The following is a 20,200-nucleotide window of genomic DNA, read 5'->3' as shown; positions in this document are numbered from 1 at the left end:
CGAGCCCACCTCCCCTGGCTGCCGGATTTACCCCCGCAGTGGCAGTGACAGGGATGTTGGCCGCAGGCCCCGTGCTTGACTCCTTCTCCTGGAGCTGCTCCACGATATCCGCCAGAGTGGCCTTCCTGAAGAAGAAGGTTGGGGGTGGACACGAGCCCCAGGATTGGGAACCAGCCATCAGCTCTTAGCAGCTTTGCCTTTCCTGCTCTGCGCCCTTCCCCCAGCGGCCAGCTTCTCCCCTCCCCGATTAACCGGCATTCAGTTGGGCTGGGTTTTAGATCTTCAGCCTGGTCCGTAACAAGCGCTCGATAAATGATTTCTACCTTGCAATCTCAACGTTTAAATGTGCCCAGGATGTTTCCCCTGAAGATAAGGGAAAGCTCGTCGCCCGGCGCCTGGCACACAGTAGGCTTTTAATAAGAAATGTCTGTGGCTTTACGGCTGGCTGGCTGAAAGACCCCACCGGGACCTCACACAGCAGCAATGCCCAGATTTCGGACATGCGCCCTGGGGACGCGGACCCCAAACGGCCAGTTGGGCCCCAGGGCCGAAGCTAGCGAGCAGCTACATCACCAAAGGCAGTTCTATTCTCGGCTTGTTTAGAGCCTTAGGCTGGTTCTGGGGTAAATGGGGAGGCAGGGCTGAAAGGGAGGATGCCCAATGAGGAGCAAGGGGCGGAGCCTGGGGACCCTCGGACTGCCCAGGGAGTCCCGAGCTCCCAGGGAGCTTCTGGAGCTGAGGTGCGAGGTGAGTGGCGGCTGGCTCCGACAGGCCCAATCATCGGCCGGGGGGGGGGGGAGGGGCGGGGCTTCCCCTCCGCCAGGGGTCCCTACTCACCCGCGGGCAGGGTCCGTTCGGGGCGTCTCCTGCTCACTGGACTCCTGGCGCTCCAGCCTCCTCTCTCGGCGTTCCCTCCGCCTCTCCTGCTGCTCGTAGCGGCCCAGAGTAAGGCTGGCGGCCGGCTTGGGCTCGTGTTCCACGGCCTCTTGCCTTTCCGGGTGCCTGTCCGCCCTCCGCCGAGGCAGCTCCTCCACGCGGCCCACCTCCAGCTCGCTGGACACTTGGCGCTCGGGGCGGCCGCGCTCCACCGTGACCTCCACCGGGGCCGCCCCCCGGGCCTCGAGCCTCTCCCGCCGCGGCGCAATGGCCTCCTCCACCGCCGCCCCGGCCGCGGCCGCCGCCCCGACGGCGAGGCCAGACAGGACTTCCCCTGGGCTCTCGTAGAGCCGGTCGAGCCTCGGCTGTAACCTCTCCGGCTTCAGTTCCTGCCGCACGTAGCCCACCCTGGCTCGGCCTTCAGCCAGGGCCGAGTCCAGTCGGCTGGGGAGGGCCAGGGGCTCCGGGCTCCTCCTGCCCAGCGGATCCAGGGCTCGCTCATAGGACCCGGGCCGCAGCAGGGGCGCCGCCTTGGCCGCCAGCTCCGTGGGATCCCCGAAGATCTTGCGGCCCAAAAGGGGCGTGGGAGGCTGCTTGCTCTGCTCAGCCTTCAGCTTCTCGATCTAGAGAAGGCAGAGGGAGGCTGTCAGGCTGCCCTGCCCCCGGGACCAAGTGGAGGCGGGGGCGGGGAAGGGGCAGAGGAGGGCTGACCGTGGTGAGGCGTCGGAGGGAGCTGAAGCGCTCTTCCCAGGCCGCCGCCGCCTTGCGGAAGGCCTCGTGCCGCCGGATCAGCTGCTCCACCTCGTCCACGCTGCTGCCCAGCTCCCGGCTCTGCAGCAGAGGCTCCTGAGCATTTAGCCAGGCGTCGGCCACCACGGCCTCCTGCGCAAACTGGTGTACCTCCAGCACTGAGTGGGGCGTGGGGCAGGCGGGAGAAAGGGAGGGATGGGGGGCTCACTTCCACCCCTGCCCCAGCCCACCCCGGAGGGGGTGAGACAGGGCTCCAGGTGCCCGACCCGCTCCAGTGGCCCTCATCGGGCCTCCCCTGGGAACGAGGGCCCCCCGGTGGCTACTAGTGGGCAGCAGGAGATGAGGGCCAGAGTCCACTCGGAGGTAGGCGCATGGAAGGGGCTGGCACCTTCCTACTCTGACGCTTAAGTCCTAACCCATTCGCCTGAGGGACACTGCCACTGGCCACCCCCACCCCAGAGCGCCTCAGACCTTTCCCCCAAGTCAGGATCTCCCTGGTGCATTATGAGCAGCTCCCCCAATGTTCCTGTTCACCAGTGACCCCTTTCTCTACCTGTTTTTGAATATTTTCCCCCCACCCTTCTATCACTGGCTTCGGCAGCTCTCCCCGCAGGGAGCAGACATGCGTGGAGGGGCTTCAGAGGTCCACTCACTCTGCTGCAGCCACTCCCAGTGCTGGTCCCACTTATCCGTCATTGCCTCCTTCCTCGACACTAATTTGTCCAGCTGGGCCTGGATCTGCAGGGAAGAGGGGTGAGTTGGGGGGAAGAGTCAGGGGAGGGAACAAGGTCTCCAGGGACTCCCCGGCCTCCCCATGTATCCCAATCCCTGGTCAATAATGGGGGGTCCCCCTCGCCCCCCCGGCCCCTCCCCACCTCATCGGCCATAGGGCTCTTGCTAAGCAACAGGGAACGGCCCAGCTCCAGGCAGGAGGCCAGCTCTGGGCCCCGGGCCTCAATTTCACTCTTCAGGCCTTGGTGATAGTTCATTAGCACCTCCACCGATGACACATCTCTGGGGGATGGGAGGAGAGAGGCGCTCAGAAAAGAAAAGCCACTTGGTGAAAGGAAACCATCAGAGATGTCCACGGTAAAAACAGCTGCTTCAGGAGATGGGAAGGAAGTTCCTATCATTACAGGCCACTGGATGGTTGTTGATCAGAGACGGCACCTAGAACCTTCCCATTCAGGTTGGACTAGCCGGGAACGGGCCGGCTCTGAGATTCTCTGCTTGATTGGCTAAGACGGTGCGCTGACCCTCCCTCTGGCCCTCGCATCCCTGCCTGGGCTTGGCTGCTGCTTAGCAGGGGCAGGGGCAGGACGGGAGGGTCCCCACCTGGGTTTGTCAGTGGCCCCGATCTGGCCCACGATGCCTTCCATCCAAGTCAGCAGCTCTCGGGCCTGACTGTGAAAACGGAGGGCATCCGCCGTGGAGCTGACGTGTAGCCTGGCATCCTCGCAGGCAGCCAGGAGCTCCCGCCAGCCTTGCAGAACCTCCTGCTCCCTCCCCGCGATGGCCTCCGCGTGCTCCCCCGCATACACGGTCCGCAGCTGGGCTGCCCCCTCCTGGAGCTGCCGTACCTGATGAGAGGAGAAGGGGGGGAGGGGTCCTGGGTGAGGACAAACCAATGGGCTGACTGTCCCAGTGAGCTGGACGCTGATGCTGCTTCTGACGCTGCCCTGATGTGTGACCCTGGGCAGCCTCTGCCCACGTAGTACTCTGGACACGGCACCTAATCTACCTTTCCAGTCCTTCTACATCTTACTCCCTGATACATTCTCTTTGATTCAGTTCCACCTGCCCCCGGGCTGTTCCATGAGCAAAATGCTTGCTCTCTCTCAACTGGGCATTTTCTCTGGCTGTTCCCAGGGTCTAGAACCCTCTCTGTCCTCCACTTTGAACATGGACCTCCCTGCCTTCTTTTAAGTCCCAACTAGATAGAATCTGTTCTATTTGTTTCTTGGAAGACTTCTCCAATCCCTCTTAATTCTAGTGCCTTCCGAGAATTGGAAACTGAGGCCATGTCCACTAAGAGGGGAATGGTTGGATTAGCTGGGTTGTGTTATTGTGATGGGATACTATTGTGCTATACGAAAAGATGAGTAGGGAGATTTCAGAAAAAAACCTGTTGCAAACTGATGCAGTGTGAAATGGACAACACCAGAACAGAAAAACCCACTGCAAACTGATGCAGAGGGAAATAAATGCACAACACCAGAACAGAAAAACCCTCTGCAAACTGATGCAGAAGGAAATGCACAACACCGGAGTAATGCAAACTGATGCAGAGTGAAATGGACAACACCAGAACAGAAAAACCCGCTGCAAACTGATGCAGAGGGAAATGCACAACACCGGAACAATGCAAACTGATGCAGAAGGGAAATGGACAACACCAAACAGAAAAACCCGCTGTAAACTGATGCAGAGGGAAATGCACAACACCGGAACAGAAAAACCCTCTGCAAACTGATGCAGAGTGAAATGAGCAGCACCAGAACAGAAAAACCCGCTGTAAACTGATGCAGAGGGAAATGCACAACACCGGACAGGAAAACCCACTGCAAACTGATGCAGAGGGAAATGCACAACACCGGAACACTGTACGCAGTAACAGTAATATTGTCAAAAATGATCAACTGTGAATGACTGAGCTATTCTCAGCAATGCAATGATCCAAGATAATTCCAAAGGACCCATGATCAAAAACACTAGCCACATCCAGTGAAATAACGATGGGGCCTGAATGCAGAGCGAAGCAGCCCACTGCACCAACCAGCCGCTCCTGACTTCCCATCTTTTTGGTGTGTAGTTTTTTCCCTTTGTGTCTGTCTTCTTTCGCAACATAACTAATCCGCTTCAGAACACGTCTAACCTGTCTCAGATTGTTTATGGAAAGAAGGTGATATAGGGAAAGAAAAAATTTGATGAAATAAAAAACAAAAAGATTTTTTAAATTGTCTTTATGTGGAAATGAAGAAAAGATTATTAAAAATCTAGCGCCTTTCCCCCTGTTAATTATCTTCTACTTGTCCTGTATATAGTTGACTTTGGGATCTGTTTGTTGGCATGTTGTCTTTCCCATCAGCTTTTTAAGGGCAAGGATTGTCTTTTGACTCTTTTTATCCTAGAACTAGCACAATGCCTGGTAGGAGACGTTTAAAATGTTTACTGATTGACTTAACATGACTGCCTCGGTTTCCCCATCTGTAAAATGGGGATAATCCCAGCACTTGCCTCCTAGGGTTGTTGTGAGGATTAAAGAAGATATATCTGTAATCTGTAAATCGATGTTAGCTGTTATTACTCCCATCGGCATCATTATTATCAGTCTTTCTTGCTTGGCTCCAGATTAATTACATGGTTCTCCCTTGGATGTTACGTAATCCCCTGCTCTGTGGCTCTCTGACGCATTTATTAGAGCATTCTGGGTATCCAAGCGACCTGTGTGCAAGCCTCACCCCTTTGCTGTACTGGGGTGTCCACAAGGGCCCCCGGGGGGGAGCAGAGCTCAGCATTCTGCCTGACATACACACACAGCCTTCTCCCATCCTCAGAGCCGGGACTCTTCACAAGGAGCGTGACTCGGTAACCAGGGAGACACTGATGTGGAGAAATCCCCAAACATCCCCCGACGGCCTCCTCCAGGGAGCCTCCCCAGCCCGGCCGGGAGGGGCTCAGGGTGTGCAAGAGGGGAGGCTTGTAACCTTCAGCCTCAGCCTGGCCACTCAAGCCCCTTCCTTGGGCTGCAGCAGGCTACCCCGGCTCGGGGGGCTTCAGGCCTCTGGGCCCTGCTGCTTTGGGGAGCAGGTCTGGGACCCTCTGGGGCCATTTCCCAGTCAGCTGCTCATGCTCCCTGGAGAGCTTCTTGTGGCAACATGGGCCACAGGGCTGGCAGAGGCCCTGGAGAAAACCCGGCCCCACCCCTCCCCCACTTTCTAGAAGAGAATATATGGCCAGAGAATGGAAATGGTTTGTACTCAACAGCAGGGCTGGGATTCGAACCCAGAGCCCTCTCATTCACGGCTTCTATAAAGATATTAACAACAAACCAAGGGGCAGCTAGAGCAGTGCTCTTGGAGTCAAGAGGCTAGGAGTTCAAATCCAGCCTCAGACACTAAGGAACTCGTTCCCGATTGCCTCAAATGACAACAGATCACATTTTCGCAAGAAAGATAATATCCCTATTCTTTTTCCCCTTTGAGGCAATTGGGGTTAAGTGACTTGCCCAGGGTCACACAGCCAGGAAGTGTTGACTGTCTGGGGCTACATTTGAACTCAAGTCCTCCTGACTTCAGGGCTGATGCTCTGTCCACTGTGCCACTTAGCTGCCCCCTGTTCTTACAGAAGAAGAAGGTCTCCGGTGGGGAGAGTGACATGCCTGGAGTTACACAACTGAGATCACAGGAGGGTCATTAGAGCTGAGTTAATCCATGCTGCCCTCTCCTCCCCTCCACCTCCATTTTACAACTGATTTTTTGGGGGAAATGACTTACCTAAGATCACCCAGCGGAGACCCCTGAGCCGGGATCCTCCTTATCCTCCTTATTCTAGGCTTACTTAATATCCCTGCCCTAAGCCCATCTCCCTGTGCTTTAAGACTTAAAGCCAGAGCCTCCGCCGGCCCCCCACCTCCCCATGACAAGCGGAGTCTGGAAAGCAGGTGATGTGGGTCCTACTATTTCCACTTTACAGAAGTAGAGCCGGAGCCCCCGCTCCGGAGCCTCACCTGGGACACAAGCAGCTGCAGGTCGTGCTCGAAGGCCCTCAGCGCCCGCTGCACGCTGCCCGCGTTGGACCTCGGCTCCGGAGGGGCCGTCAGGCGGGGCAGCCGCCTGCGCTTCTCCTCGATCTGGCTCTGCAGCTCGCGGGCGTCGCTGAAGAACTTGTGCAGCTCGCGAGAGGCGGCCAGCAGCTGGGCACGCGTGCCCATGAGCTCCAGCAGCTCGGCCCAGGCCTCGTTGAGCCCGTCCTTCCATTCGGCCATGGTGGCGGCCGCCGTGTGGCCGCACTCGATCAGCTCGTCCACCATCTGATTGACGGCGGCCAGCCTCTCCCGCCCGGCGTTGCCCGTCTCGCTGGCGAACTCGGTGAACTTCTCTTGCAGGACCTGAGTGGAGGCGGGGAGGGTGGGACGGGACTCGGTCACCTCAAGGATCTTCTCTAGCTCCGAATCCTCCGATCTCCCAGGCTCCCCCGTTACCCCGACCCAGGCAGGAGAAGCTGAGCCCTTCCCGACTCAGGTCCTATTTTGGAATCCTGAGTCCCTCGCAGCCGGGGGAACATTCTCCCATAGTCCCTCTCTTTCACACGAGACCGAACAACTTATCCAATGTTCTCAGACCCGCTCCTCTTAGCTCCCAAGAACAAACCCTCGATTTTGGGGGTCGGCCCAACTCTGGGTCCCGGCTACCCAAGCGCACGTGCGACTTCCCCCTTCCTGACCCCCGACCCCTGCTCCTCGCGGGGCTTCCTGGGCCGTCCCGCGGCGCACTCACCGTGACGTGCTCGAAGTCCTGGCCCAGCTCGGGGGAGCCGGCCACCACCTCCTTCTCCGCGATCCAGTGCTCCAGCTCGTCCACCTGGCGGCTGAGCTGATACAGCCAGTACTGCTGCTCCAGCCGCGCCCGACGTTCCTCCCCCAGCTCCTTCAGGGCCACGTACAGGCGGTCCACCTGCGACTGCCGGCGGCTGATCTGCTCACTGAGGGACAAGAGGCGGCGGGCTCTAGAGCTAGCCGGGACCCCCGGGGCCGTCCGGGCCGTAAGAGGAACCCGAACCTCAGAATTTGAACTCAGGGTTTCCGGACTCTGGAGACTGCGGCATATCCACAGAACCATCCTGCCCTGGCCTTTGCCCAGGGCCTTTGGCTCCTCCCCCTATAAATCCACTGGGGGCTGGCCAGTGACCCTGAGCAGCGCAGGCGGTGCCAGAGTCCGACTCGCCACCCCGGGACACCCCCTCTCCCAGCTAGAACGGAGAGCGGCCGGAGCCTGTGCCCTCTCTGCGGGAACTGTGGGGGGGGGACGGGAGGGGGTACCGCCCACCTGTCCGGATGCCCCATCTCCAGCAGGGAACGACACTGGCGGGACAGCTGGGCGATGCTCTCCTCGTAATTCTCAATGCTTTGTTCCAGCAGCAAGTGCTTCTTCAGGAGCTGAAGGGTGCTCTGCTCATCCTGTGGGCCCGGAAAGAACGATGGGGGGGGGGGGGGGGCAGACCACTGTCCCACCGGGACCACCAAATGAGAGAGGATCTCGGGGTCAGGGAAGAGATGGAGAGGCCCTCGTCTGACAGATGAGGAAACGGAGGCCCGCAGAGATTCATGGGACCAGAGGGCTAGAGTTGGAAGGGCTCTTAGAGCCAATCACCCATCCCACCCTCATGGAACAGAGGAGACTGAGACTCAGGGAGGCTGAGGAGCTTGTCCGTGTATCAAGGCCAGAATATGAGCATTCTCTCCTCCTTTCGGAGGCTGTGGAAGGGGCCAAACGGGGATTGCCCTCCCGCTCTCCTCCCAGGTCCCCATGACTCCCCTCCCTGGGGAACCCTGCCCAGGCCAACCTTGCCTGTCTCCTCGCTCATCAGTAGCACCTCCTGCTCCCCCAACCAGGCCTCCACCTCCGACATGTCGAAGTAGTACTGCTCCACCTGGAAGGCAGCGTCCAGCACCTGCTGCCTCCGCTCAGCCTCCTCCTGCAGGGAGCTCCACAGGCCCTGCAGGCGCTCCAGGCTCTGGCTCACCACCTCGGCCTCCGGGCTGCGCAGGGAGGCCAGTGCCCCGGCCCGTTCCAGCACCTCCTCCACCCGGCCTCGGTGACCCTGGATCTCCCGACGGAGGCTCTGGCACGGGGAGAGAAGAAGGCCAAGTGAAAAGGAGGCCGGGCCTCCGCTGCCGGCCATAGATACAGAGCTAGCTCGAGGTCATCTGTTCTTTATGAATGAAGAAACTGAGACTCAGAAAAGGGATAGAGCACGAAAGGACTTAGAAACAGAAGAGACCAGGGCACAGGGGCAGGGGGGCAGTGAATAGAGCACCCGGCCTGAGTTCAAATCCAACCTCAGACACTTACTAGCACCTTAGCCCTGCCTGCCTCTTCCCAAGGCAGGGAAAAAACTGGAAGGGATCTTAAAGCTATTATCAGCTCCAAATCTCTTTTACAGAGTAAAACTGAGGCCAGGAAAGGGAAAGAGATTTTTCCCAGAGCTCCATGGCTTGTAAGAAATGGACTGTCCCTCAAACCTAGACCTTCAGTCTGCCCCAAAGGTCACCTCCTCCAGGGAGTCTTCCCCCTTGGACCTTCCGAGTCACTCAGTTTTGTACCTCTCCTTTAAAACTCTTGTCAGGAGACTTCCTGAGTCTTCCTGATCACAACAGCACTTTGACTCTTTTTGTTGTCGTTTGCTTGCTTTTTGTTTTCTTTCTTAATTTTTTCCCTTTTTTATTTGATTTTTCCTGCGTGTGCAGCGAGATAATTGGATAAATATGTGCACATATGTTGGATTTAACGTATTTTTTAATATGTTTAACATATTGGATTGCTTGCCATCTAGGGGACAGGGAGGGGGAAGGAGGGGAAAATCTGGAACACAAGGCTAGGCAAGGGTCAGTGCTGAAAAATTAGCTGCATATGTTTCAAAAACAAAAAAGCGGGAGAAAAAGAGACAGGGCCGAAAAAGAGAGGCAGGAGGGGTGAGGGAGAGAGAGACAAGAAAAAGAAAAAGAAGAGAGAAGAGAAGGAGAGGATGGGGGAGAGAGAGAAAGAGAAAGAGAGGAAGAGAGAGAGAGGAGAGAGAGAGAGGGAGGGGAAGAGAGAGACAGAGACAGAGAGAGACAGAGAGAAGACATTGTTTTATTCTGCTATTTTGAGAAACCATTTGCAAGGATGGACTATTGTTAAGTCCAGGATGGCTGGGCCAGGGGGTGGGCAGGGCTGGTACCTCCTGCCCTGGGTATTTGTGAAATCCGACCCCTCCTCCCTCTAGCAACGTAGGAGGAGGGGCCCTGCCTGGAGCAAGGGTCAGGACCCCACGACATCCACATCAGTTGTGCATTCCCAAAAGGGTATAGATTTGAAGTGGGAAGTCACCTGGTTTCCATTTAAATGGAAACTGAACAGAAAATTCCCAAGGTCCAAGACAACAGAATCACTTAGATGCTGATGCCTTCTCTTTTCTTCAGAAGGGGAAACTGAGGCACTGAGCAATTAAGCAAATTTCCCAGGATCAAAGCCAGGATTCTAACAGTTCTCACTCCAAATCCAGAACCAAATCCAGTCTATGCTACCCCGTCTAGTTTAGAAAAGGGGGGAGCCGCGGTACGGGAGAGGCTGCGCTGTGAGTTAGGGGCACATGTGTTCTTGTTCCTCCAAGCTTCCCCTCACTTCCATGGCCACGGGGCCGAACGGGCAGCAGCGCAACATTCCCGAGTGTTGGGGAAAGTCTGAACAATTTAAGTAAAAATAAAACAGAAGCAGAAGCCAACATGTGGCTAAGTCAGGTGACTTCCCTCTCTGAGTCACCTCTGCCCTCCCCTGCCCCCCCCCAGCTCCCTTAGTCCCCCCTCTTCCAAGGCCTCTTCCCCACCTGGTTTTTCTTGATGAGCTGCTGCACAGACTGCAAGCTGTTCCCCTTGTCCGTCTGAGTCGCCAAGGGCAACCGCTCCTGGACCCACGCCTGGGACAGGAGAGGAAGGAGGGGGGAGGGAAGGGCGCCCTTCCCCGCCCCCCCGCCTCTCAGGGAAGGGCCACAGGTCACCCCCCACGACCCATCTCCCCTCCCGGCAGGTCCAGTGTCTGGAAACTTCCAGGGAGGCAGCCCTTCACCAGGCCCTTTCCAGTTCCGGCAGGTGTGCTACCGGCTTTTTCCCAAGGCCTGGGGCCTAGAACAAGTTTCCCCTGAGTTGGCCCTTCAGATATCTGCTCCCAAGTCTGCGCTCTCTCTAAAACGGGCCCCAGGCCCCAAGGGGCCCAGGTCCCCGTGGTGGGTGGGGCACGGGCCCCAACTCCCTCCCCGCTGGGCCTCCCCAGTGTGCAGCTCCTTCGGGCTCCCAGGGCACCCTGGGGGCTTCCACCAGGCCCGCAGTCTATGGGATGCTGCCCTTCCCCCCCCCCCCGGGCACTCACGATCTCGTCCTCCAGGTCGTGGGCTACTTGGTGCAGCTCCTTGGAGGCCAGCAGGAGGCGCCGCCTTTCCTTCAAGGGCTCGATGAGGCGCACGATGCGCGTGCCCACCGCCGTCTGCCGCTCCCCCACCAGCTCCTTGCTGGCGCGGGCTCCAAACAGGGCCGCCCGTCTGCCCCAGCTCCCCCCTTCCCCCCCTCCTCCACCTCCTCCATGGTCTGCGGGCAGATGGGCGAGAGAGGAAAGGCCCATCGAGGCTCCCGGAGCCCCCCAGGCACGGAAGGCCAAAGAGCCCCGCCCTCAGGTGGGCCGAAGGCGCTCCTGCCAGCCCAACCGCCCTTCCCCCGAAGCTGCCTCCCGGGGCCCAACCCGGGGGCTGGGTCAGTCTGCCTCCCTGGAGGGGGCCAGGGGGTCCAGGGGGGTCTGGAGATTGGCCAGTATGGCCCCCTCCTCGTCCACACGAGGAAACCAAGAAGTTAAGTGCGCAGTCCCAAGCCATAGAGGAAGCTGATCTCTGCCCGCCCTGGCCCAGATCCAGCTTCCTGCCCCGGGGCCACTGAACCAGGGCCGATGTTGCCTGGGGTCTCTGCATTTCCCTCCCGCTTTCTACTACCCAGGAGGGAGGAGTCCAGGCCAGACCCCTCCCCCCCCCCGCCCCCGGGGCTTCACACTTTTCTCACTCAGGGCTTTGATCGCAACTTTCTCTGTTCCCCAACACTCTCCTTTGCCCTCCGGCAACCTCAAGCCTAAATTAAATACCGTCCCCTCCGGCAGCCACATGGGGCGCGGGTGTGGCGGTGGCAGGGCTGTGGGACTCGCAATCAGGAAAACCTGGGGGCAGCCTCCCTCACCTCAGTTTGCTGTTCTGTAAAATGGCTGTAAACTACTTGAAAGCAAGGATTGCCTTTTGTCTTTATATTCCTCATGCTTAGTATATGAATGAAGAATTTGAACTCACTCAATGACCTCTAAACCTGGCATCCTGATTTCCTTCCTTCCTTTCTCCCTCCTTCCCTCCTTTTCTCCTTTCCTTCCTTTCTCCCTGCCTCCCTTTTTTACTCCTTCCTTCCCTCCCTCCCTCCTCTTCCTTCCTTCCTTCCTTTCTTTCCTTCTTTCCTTTTTCTTTCTTTCTTTCTTTCTTTCTTTCTCTCTCTCTCTCTCTCTCTCTCTCTCTCTCTCCTTCCTTCCTTCCTTCCTTCCTCTCTCTCTTTCTCTCTCTCTCTCTCTCTCTCCTTCCTTCCTTCCTTCCTTCCTTCCTTCCTTCCTTTCCTTCTTTCCTTTTTCTTTCTTTCTTTCTTTCTTTCTTTCTTTCTTTCTTTCTTTCTTTCTTTCTTTCTTTCTTTCTTTCTTTCTCTCTCTCTCTCCTTCCTTTTCCTTCCTTCCTCTCTCTCTCTCTCTCTCTCTCCCCTTCCTTCCTTCCTTCCTTCCTTCCTTCCTTCCTTCCTCCCTCCCTTCCTTCCTTTCTCACTCCCTCCTCAGGGCTGTTTCTACCCCTACCCCACTTCCCTGTCATCCTAATTTTCAAAAAGCCCCCACTCTCATTTCTAACTCCTTAAACTTACCACTCTCCAGGAAAAAGGAAAGAATTTCCAACCTAAACTTCATCCACCCCAATCCCTAAAATTTAAACTCCCATACCTAAAGAACAATTCCCCCCCAGAAAACTTCCACCCCTCCAGGGTTAATACCTCCCAAAGGGTCTCCAACTTGGAAACGGGCAATAAACAACCTCCAATTTCACACCTCATATGTTCTTTAAAGGTATTCTGCATCAGAGCAACTAGGTGGTACAGAATGCCACCCCTGAAATCAGGATAGGATCAGAGTTCAAATCCTGCCTCAGACACTTAACACTTACCAGCTGTATGACCCTGGGCAAGTCACTTAATGCTGACTGCCCCCCCCCAAATAAAATAAAGGTATAGGGGATCTCCATACATGTGTTCATATTGTCCTCCTCCACCATTAGAATGGGAGCTCCTTGAGGGCAGGGGAGATTTCGTTTCTGTCTCTGCATCCCCAACACTTAGCACATAGTAGGTCCTTAGGACACTTCTAGTCTGCTTCTTGCTCCTCATCTTCCCGCCCCCATGGCTACTGGGGGTAAGCTGGGAGGCTGATGCCCCGCCGGGCCCCCTCCTTCTCCCCGCCCCTCCCAGTCCCATGGCCGGGCCTTCTTCCTTTCTCAGAGAGAGGAAGGTGCGCTGAGTGAGGCCAAGCAGTGGGAGCCAGGGGAGACGTCAGACTCTTGGAAAGGTGGCGATGGAAAGAACGGAGACAGAAAGGGAGAGGGAGCAGTTGATGAGCCAAGCCGAGGTGGGCTGGGGGATGGGAGCAGGGCTGGGATCCATAGATGGGGAATTATTGGCAACCAGGAGCCCTGATGTGGAGGGGGCAGGGAGGAAGGACTTGCCCAAGAAAGAAGTCCCACCAGCTGCAGCTTCTCCAAGGCATTTTCCATTGTCTCTGCCCTGCGTTTCTTCCCCCCCCCCCCCCCCCCCCCCCCCCCCCCCCCCCCCCCCCCCCTCTTTCACTTCCCCCCCCCCCCCCCCCGCCCCAGTCTCCTCCAAAGCAGGAAAACAGGCCACCTCCCCCGCAGCAACAGCGGCGCAGCCAGACCAGCTGGCTGGGGCCTGCAGGGGAGGCAGAGACCTGGATTCTGGGCCTGCCTCCGCCATATGGCTTCCTCACTCCCGCCACCTCCAGGCAGGGGCTGCCATAGGGAAAGGGGGAGGGGGCTGCCCATAGTGAAAGGGGAGGGGGCTGCCCATAAGTGAAAGAGGGAGGGGGCTGTCATAGTGAAAGGGGAGGGGGCTGCCCATAATGAAAGGGGGAGGGGGCTGCCCATAGTGAAAGGGGGCAGGGACTGCTAGGGCCCCAGGGGCCCACTGTGCTCTTCCTGCTCCTCTCAGGCTGCTGCTGGGGCCCTGGGCCTAATCCCCCTCAAGAATACATCAAGGTTCCTGAGTTTTAGGGGCTGGGGACTGCGAGGAGAAAAGAGCAGGCTGGCAGATAAAAGCAGGTGTCCTGAACAGGTGAGGACACAAAAAAGCCAGAGAAGTAACTGCAGGCAGCCGAGGGCAGGGCAGACTGAGCCCTGGGGCCTGGGATCAGGGAGACCTGAATTCAAATTTGAGCTCGGCCACTTATTAGCCACATGACTGTGGGGAAGTCATCATATCTCTATTTGTCTCAGTTTCCTCATCTGCAAAATGGGGATAATGGCAGCACCCAGTTCCCAGGGATGCTTGAGTATGGAATGAGCTTTAAAGGACAGTAACTGGTACAGAGTGCTCATTCTTCACACTGTTTTACAGGTAGGTGTTTGTCGAATGAATGAATGACAGAGACAGACCAAAAGACATAAAGGCAGAGATAAAGCATATGCGTTAGAGAGGAGCAGATAAGCGCCCAAAGGCAGTCCTGTCACATTTTACAGATGAGGAAACCGAGGCCCAGGGAGGGTAAGTGATAGGAAGGACCTCGGAGTCCATGAAGTCTCAGGGACCTCTCTTTTCGGATGGATGGTGTCACAGAGACAGAGACATGGCGACAAAGCAGCAGAGATGCTGACATTCACAACAGCACCAGAAAGAGGGACAGGGAGAGAGGCTGCATCAGCAGCATAGAGGGGGCCGCCACCAGCCCGGAGGCACAAAGGATGTAAGGCACACAGAGGTAAGAGAAGCTGGCGGCGCTCCATCCAGTGCCGCACAGACACAGGGACACAAAAAGACACGCGGCAGGACATGATGCCATCAAGGGGGAAGCCGGAGGCCACACAGCTCCTCAGGCTGGAACTGGGGGAGCGAAGGAGGCTAAGGGGTAATAGGAGCATGGGAGAGGTAAGGGAGGAAACAGCCGAAGCCTCCAGACCAGCGGGGAGTGACCAGAGGATGAGCTTCTCCCACTCCGAGGCCCCTTCAGCTCCCTGGCCCTACCCAAGGATGGAACCAGTGACGGCTTTCTGGAAGGGCCCTCAGAAATGGCCTCACCCAGAGCTGGCCCAGAGCTGGAGAGGGGGGCCACGCCGGGGGTACCTGGCCGGGGGGAGCTGAGGCGGGGTCCTGACTCTCAGACTAGTTGAGTTGCCAGTCAGCTCTGCTGGGGGTGGTAGACCAGCAGGCTCCAGGCCTACCCAGAGACTACAGTCTCTTTGTGGTGAATTGGGAGCCATTTGTAGAGAAGAAGTGCCTAAAAGGCCCCACTCATCTGACTCAAATTCTCTTGGCAGCAAAAGAAATGCTTTTTGGCTCAAAAAGGGGAAAGGGCCCACGTGGGCCAAAAAATTTGTGGTGGCAAGGAACTGGAAACTGTGCAGATGCCCATCAAATGGGAATGGCTGAATGAGTTATGGTATATAATGTTATGGGATATTATTGTTCTATAAGAAATGATCAGCAGGAGGATTTCAGAGAGGCCTGGAGAGACTCACAGGAACTGATGCTAAATGAAAGTGAATAGAACCAAGAGAACATTGTACACGGCAACAAAAAGATTATGTGATGATCAACTGTGATGGATGCAGCTCTTTTCAACAATGAGCTGATTCAGGGCAATTTCAACAGACTTGTGGTGGAGAGAGCCACCTACACCCAGAGAGAGGACTGTGGGGACTGAGTGGGGATCACAACACACTATTTTCACTTTTTTGTTATCCTTTGCTTGCTCCTGCTTTCTTTCTCATTTCCCCCCTTTTAAATCTGGTTTTTCTTGCGCAGCCTGATAATCGTGGAAATATGTTTAGAATTGCACACATTTAACATATATTGGATTACTTGCTGTCAAAGGAATGGAGATGGGGGAAGGGAGGGAAAAAATTTGGAACACAAAGTTTTGCCAGGGCGAATGTTGAAGACTATTTTTGCATGTATTTTGAAAATTAAAAAGCTATTTATTTAAAAAAAAAAAAAGGAAAAAGTTTTTGTACCCCACAGGCCTAAATCCCTGGTCCTCAACAGTCATATCTTCAGAGGGGAAGTAGGGAGGGGGCTCTCTCTCCTCTGGGCTCTCAGAGCTGGTTCTTGAGGAATAGCCGGGAGAAGAGTTGAGGATGCTGGAGCCAGTGTAGACATGGAAAAGATTTGTAGGTGAGCTAAAAGGTGCCACATACACTTTAGTCTTGGAGGGAAAGAATCAGCCCTTCTTTCCTCCCCACTCTGTGTAGCTCTGAGGTGCTCAGTCTTTTTTCTTCTAAAACCCAGATATTTCATTTTCACCTTTCCCAGAAATCTGAGAATCAAGGATCCCCTCCCCTCTGAAGCCTGAGCCAACCGCCCTCCTAACCAATATCACCTCCCATTCTGTCTCAATTCCTCCTGCCCTTGACTTCTGTTTCATGCAGAAGGGAGGGGATACAGGGCCTGAGGTAGCTCCTTTCCTCCCTTAGACTGGGAGCTCCTTGAGGGTCGAAATTTCCCCTTATCCCTCTGTCTCTCCCTTGTAGCCCTGAATAAAAAAAAAAAAAAAAAAAAAAAAAAAAAAAAAAAAAAAGGCCTGAAACAGACACTGAAATAAATACATACTAATGACTTTCCCAGGTTGTGGAGGGATATAATGTTACTCTCTGTAATCCGGAAAACCCATGACCCCTACTGGAAACAGAGATAGAAGCAGAGCAACAAGAAAAAAAAAATGGACCTAATATCATACAGAAAGAAGCTGACAGGCAAGAAAAGAGGGATACAGTATCAGAGGAAGAGAGAGACACACACAGAGGGGCCAAGAAGCAAGAAAAAATAGACACAGTAACATAAGGAGGTAGAAAGGGAGACACTTGTAAGGTATTGGACACAGTTAACTACAAACTGCTACTAAGTAGCATCCTCCGAGGTTTTTGTGACATTCCACTCGTTTGGTTCTCCTTTCTGTGGGACCAAACTCTCTTGATGTCCATTAACCAGACTGTGCCCCAAGCCAAAGATGTTCTTCCTGGACTCTCTTCTCTTGTCTCACTCCTCACTAGCTCCCATGGGTTTAATGATCAGCCCTTAGGCAGATTTCTCCTAGATCTCTACATCTAATTCTAGGCTCTCTCCTGAGCTCTAACGTGACATCACCAACTCACTGCCTGTTGGATGGTTCAAAGTGGATGGTCTTCAAGCACAGCAAAGTTGACTTGTCCAACACAGGACTCTGTCTTTTCCCTTAAATCCTGTCGTTTCCCTTAAATCCTATCTTCTTCTGGAATTTCCCAAAGCGTAGAGACGGCCACGATCCCTGCAGTCCCTCGGGTTCACAACATCAGTCTCATTCTCAACCCTTCTCTCTCTCTCACCCCACACATCCAATCTGCTGCCAACATCTTAACGGCATGTCACATCTGTTCCCACATCCACCCACACAATCAACACCCTAATTTAGGTTCTCAGCCTTCTGGCCTCAATAATTATGCTAGCCTCCTAAAGTCCTTCCTGCTTCAAGTGGCTTCCCTCTAATCCGTCCTCCTCACAGCTGCCGAAGATATTTTCCCAAAGCAAAGATCTGACCACATTAGGTCCCTTCTCAGTAAATCCCAAATGGCTCCCTTTGCCTTTAGAATAAAATGAAATGCCTGCGTTTCCAAAACCAACCAAAAATAAAATAAAATAAAATAAAAAATAATTTTTAAAAAAGCCCTCTGAAACCTTAGTCACCCTACTTTTCTGGCCTTAGTACGCTCTTTCTTGCCTTCCCATACTCTATGTTTTGGTTGTTTTGTTTTTCACACTCTATGGTTGAATCAAAATGGTCTTAGTCTTCACATAAAGCATCCCATTGCCCATCCCTGGGCTTTTGCACAGGCTAGAATGCCCCCACCCCCTTGTCTGTGCTTCTTGAATCAATCCTTTTCTTAGAGACTCAGATTAAGCTCCTTAAGAACTTTTCCTGATCTCACCAACTGCTCCTGATCTTTCCACACCTATCGCCTTCTGTTGATTTTGTATCTATCTATAGATCGGGAGGGAGAAAGCGAGGCAGGTGACCTTGCAAAAGGCCTTCCTCACTCACATCCAGTTCACTTGCAAGTCCTGGCATCACTTCCTGACATTATGGTCATCCTCCAGAACGAAGGACATACAACAATCTACAGTGATCTGCTGCCTCCTCCACATAGAACATAAGCTCCTTGAGGGCTTCATTTTTGTCTCTGTGTCCCTTCTGCATAGACAGAGGCTGGCCCATTTTCTTCTTCCATCATCATCATCATCTCCTCCTCCTCCTTCTTCTCCTCTCTCCATGTCTCTGTCTCTGTCTTCCTCTCCCCCCTCCTCTCCCTCCCTCCCCCTGTCTTTGTGTGTGTGTCTTTCTCCCTCCTTCCCTCTCTCTCTTTGTCTCTGTCTCTCTGCCTCTCTGTCTCTCTCTCTCTGCCCCCTGTCTCTTTCTCCTTCCCTTTCTCTGTCTCTTTCCCCCTTTCCCTCTCTCTCCCCCCTCCCTATTTTTCTTTTTCTCTCTCTTCCTCCCTCCTTCCCTCTCTCCCTCCCTTCTCTCTCTCTCTTTCTGTCTGTTTCTGTCTCTCTTGCCCTCCCTCCCTCCCTTCTCTCTCACTCTCTCTTTCTGTCTGTTTCTGTCTCTCTTTCCCTCCCTCCCTCCCTTCTCTCTTGCTCTCTCTCTCTCCCCCTCTTCCTTCCTTTTTCTCTCTCTCTCTTTCTCTCTCTGTCTCTCTTTCTCTCTTTTTGTGTCTCTCTCTCTCTCTGCCTCTCTCTTTCTCTGTCTCTCTCTGTCTCTCTGTCTCTCATACACACACACATGTGTATATACATGCATATGCTCACATTGACATTTGCCATGGCTGACCATCTTTCCCTAGCTTGGTTCTTCTACCATTTGTCTAGCTAATCCTTTTCGGTCTCTTTTGATTCATATCTATCCCATTGACCTAACTATGGGGGTCTACCAAGATTTTGGAGCCTGTTTTCTCTATATTCTTAGTGAACTCATCAGGTCCCAAAAATTTAACAAATACCTTCTCTATGCAAATGACTTCTCGATTGCTTGATCTAATAGATATATAAGCTCTCTATGTTACATTACTTGTTTTAAAGTAATATGTATATTATTATATAATATACACAAAATAATGTCATCTATAAGATATTGTGTATATAGTATATATACATGTATAGGAATATCTCTCCCACACTCTGTATGTTTATATGTTGGCCCACCCCTCACTAGAATGCAAAGCTCTTGAGAACAGGGACTGTCTTATCCTCATCTCTGTATGCCCAGCATTTGGCACACTACCCCCGCACACAGTAGGCACTTAATAAATGGTGAATAAACAGAATTGCTGGTGAATAAATGATTAAAACCTCAAACTTCCCCAGCCTCATCTCCTGCTCTCTTCCTTCTGAATCCCCACCTTCCAGGAAGCCTGTATTCTCTCTGGCACCCCCTTTTCACAATCTGTGCCCCCTCCTGCTGCCCTGACCCGTCCTGATACACCAGCATGTGGAAGAGAATGACTGGTAACGTTCGCAGTCCAGATCACGCTCTCTAATAAGCCCATGCTCTGGTTTCTCCTGGACGAAGAGAGGCTGCATTTGTCTCATCGTGGTTTTTAAAGTTAGCTACGACAGAGCTTAGAAATAAGTGAAGAAGACTTGCCTCAAACATTTATGAGCTATATGACCCTGAATAAGTCTCACTGAACATCTCTCAGCCTCAATTTCTACACCTGTAAAATAGGTATGATAAAATGACCCCCCAGGAGACTATTATGAAGATCCAAGTAGATAATACCTAGAAAGTGCTTTGTAACTTTAAAGTGCCAGATAAATGCTAGCAATTATTATTAAAAAAGAATCATTATTTGATTTTACATCTTCTACATTTCCCAATGTATTCTTTCCCTTCCCCCTTACCAGAGTATCTTTTAAATAAAGAAGAAAATGTGATCAAGAAGAATAAAAAAACTCAGCAAAACTAAACCATCGTTGCCCCCCCTCAAAGAAACGGGAGCCATCCCCACCACTTACAAGGAAACCCCTTTGGACTGAGAAAGGTCACCTCTCGCCGCCCCAGTCATCCTTTCCAGTCCCTCCATGTCAGCCTGCTTGGTCTGACCTACCTGCAGCCTCTTCAGCTGGCTGGTGACAGTGGCCAGGTCTCCCCCAGGGTCCACGCCCTGCAGCTGGCTCTCCATGTGCATGAGCCGCTTGTCCAGCTCAGCAAAGCTCTGGACCAGTTGGTCGGCCTGACTGGCCTCGAACAGCTGCCGGGCCTTGGCCTGGGTGGTGCTCTCCAGCTCAGCCCAGCACTGCCGGATCTCCCCCAGTTTCTTCTGGACAGAGCTGGCCAGTTCGGGCTTCTCCTGCATCAGCTGCTGGCCCTCCTGCCGCGGGAGACAGGCAGGGGTGAGAGAGACCCGGCAAAAGACAGATAGGTACGTAGGGAGGTGGGAAGGGGATGGGGAGGGACACACACATACCAATGAAGACAGGCACAAAAGTGGAGAAGAAAAGGGATAC

The 20,200-nt window shown here is 54.2% G+C and overlaps 1 protein-coding gene across 1 annotated transcript in view; it reads right to left on the bottom strand.

The window, feature by feature from the left end:
- The window catches only part of SPTBN4 (spectrin beta, non-erythrocytic 4), a 61,628-nt gene that overhangs the window by 7,264 nt on the left and 34,164 nt on the right, over positions 1–20,200 (bottom strand). Inside the window, exons 20-33 of the mRNA XM_031961629.1 lie at positions 19,709–20,064; positions 14,337–14,566; positions 10,752–10,966; positions 10,213–10,302; positions 8,191–8,469; positions 7,674–7,804; positions 7,125–7,329; positions 6,356–6,736; positions 2,962–3,206; positions 2,502–2,640; positions 2,280–2,364; positions 1,588–1,784; positions 838–1,499; positions 32–125 (exon numbers count right to left, since the gene is read on the bottom strand). Coding sequence (XP_031817489.1) covers positions 32–125; positions 838–1,499; positions 1,588–1,784; positions 2,280–2,364; positions 2,502–2,640; positions 2,962–3,206; positions 6,356–6,736; positions 7,125–7,329; positions 7,674–7,804; positions 8,191–8,469; positions 10,213–10,302; positions 10,752–10,966; positions 14,337–14,566; positions 19,709–20,064 — 3,309 coding nt within the window. The remainder of the gene's footprint in view (positions 1–31; positions 126–837; positions 1,500–1,587; positions 1,785–2,279; positions 2,365–2,501; positions 2,641–2,961; positions 3,207–6,355; positions 6,737–7,124; positions 7,330–7,673; positions 7,805–8,190; positions 8,470–10,212; positions 10,303–10,751; positions 10,967–14,336; positions 14,567–19,708; positions 20,065–20,200) is intronic.

The sequence above is a fragment of the Sarcophilus harrisii genome, chromosome 3, assembly GCF_902635505.1.
Source record: "Sarcophilus harrisii chromosome 3, mSarHar1.11, whole genome shotgun sequence".
Taxonomy (NCBI): domain Eukaryota; kingdom Metazoa; phylum Chordata; class Mammalia; order Dasyuromorphia; family Dasyuridae; genus Sarcophilus; species Sarcophilus harrisii.
Note: the sequence above shows the minus strand (reverse complement) of the source record. Positions and strands in the feature narration are given on the sequence as shown.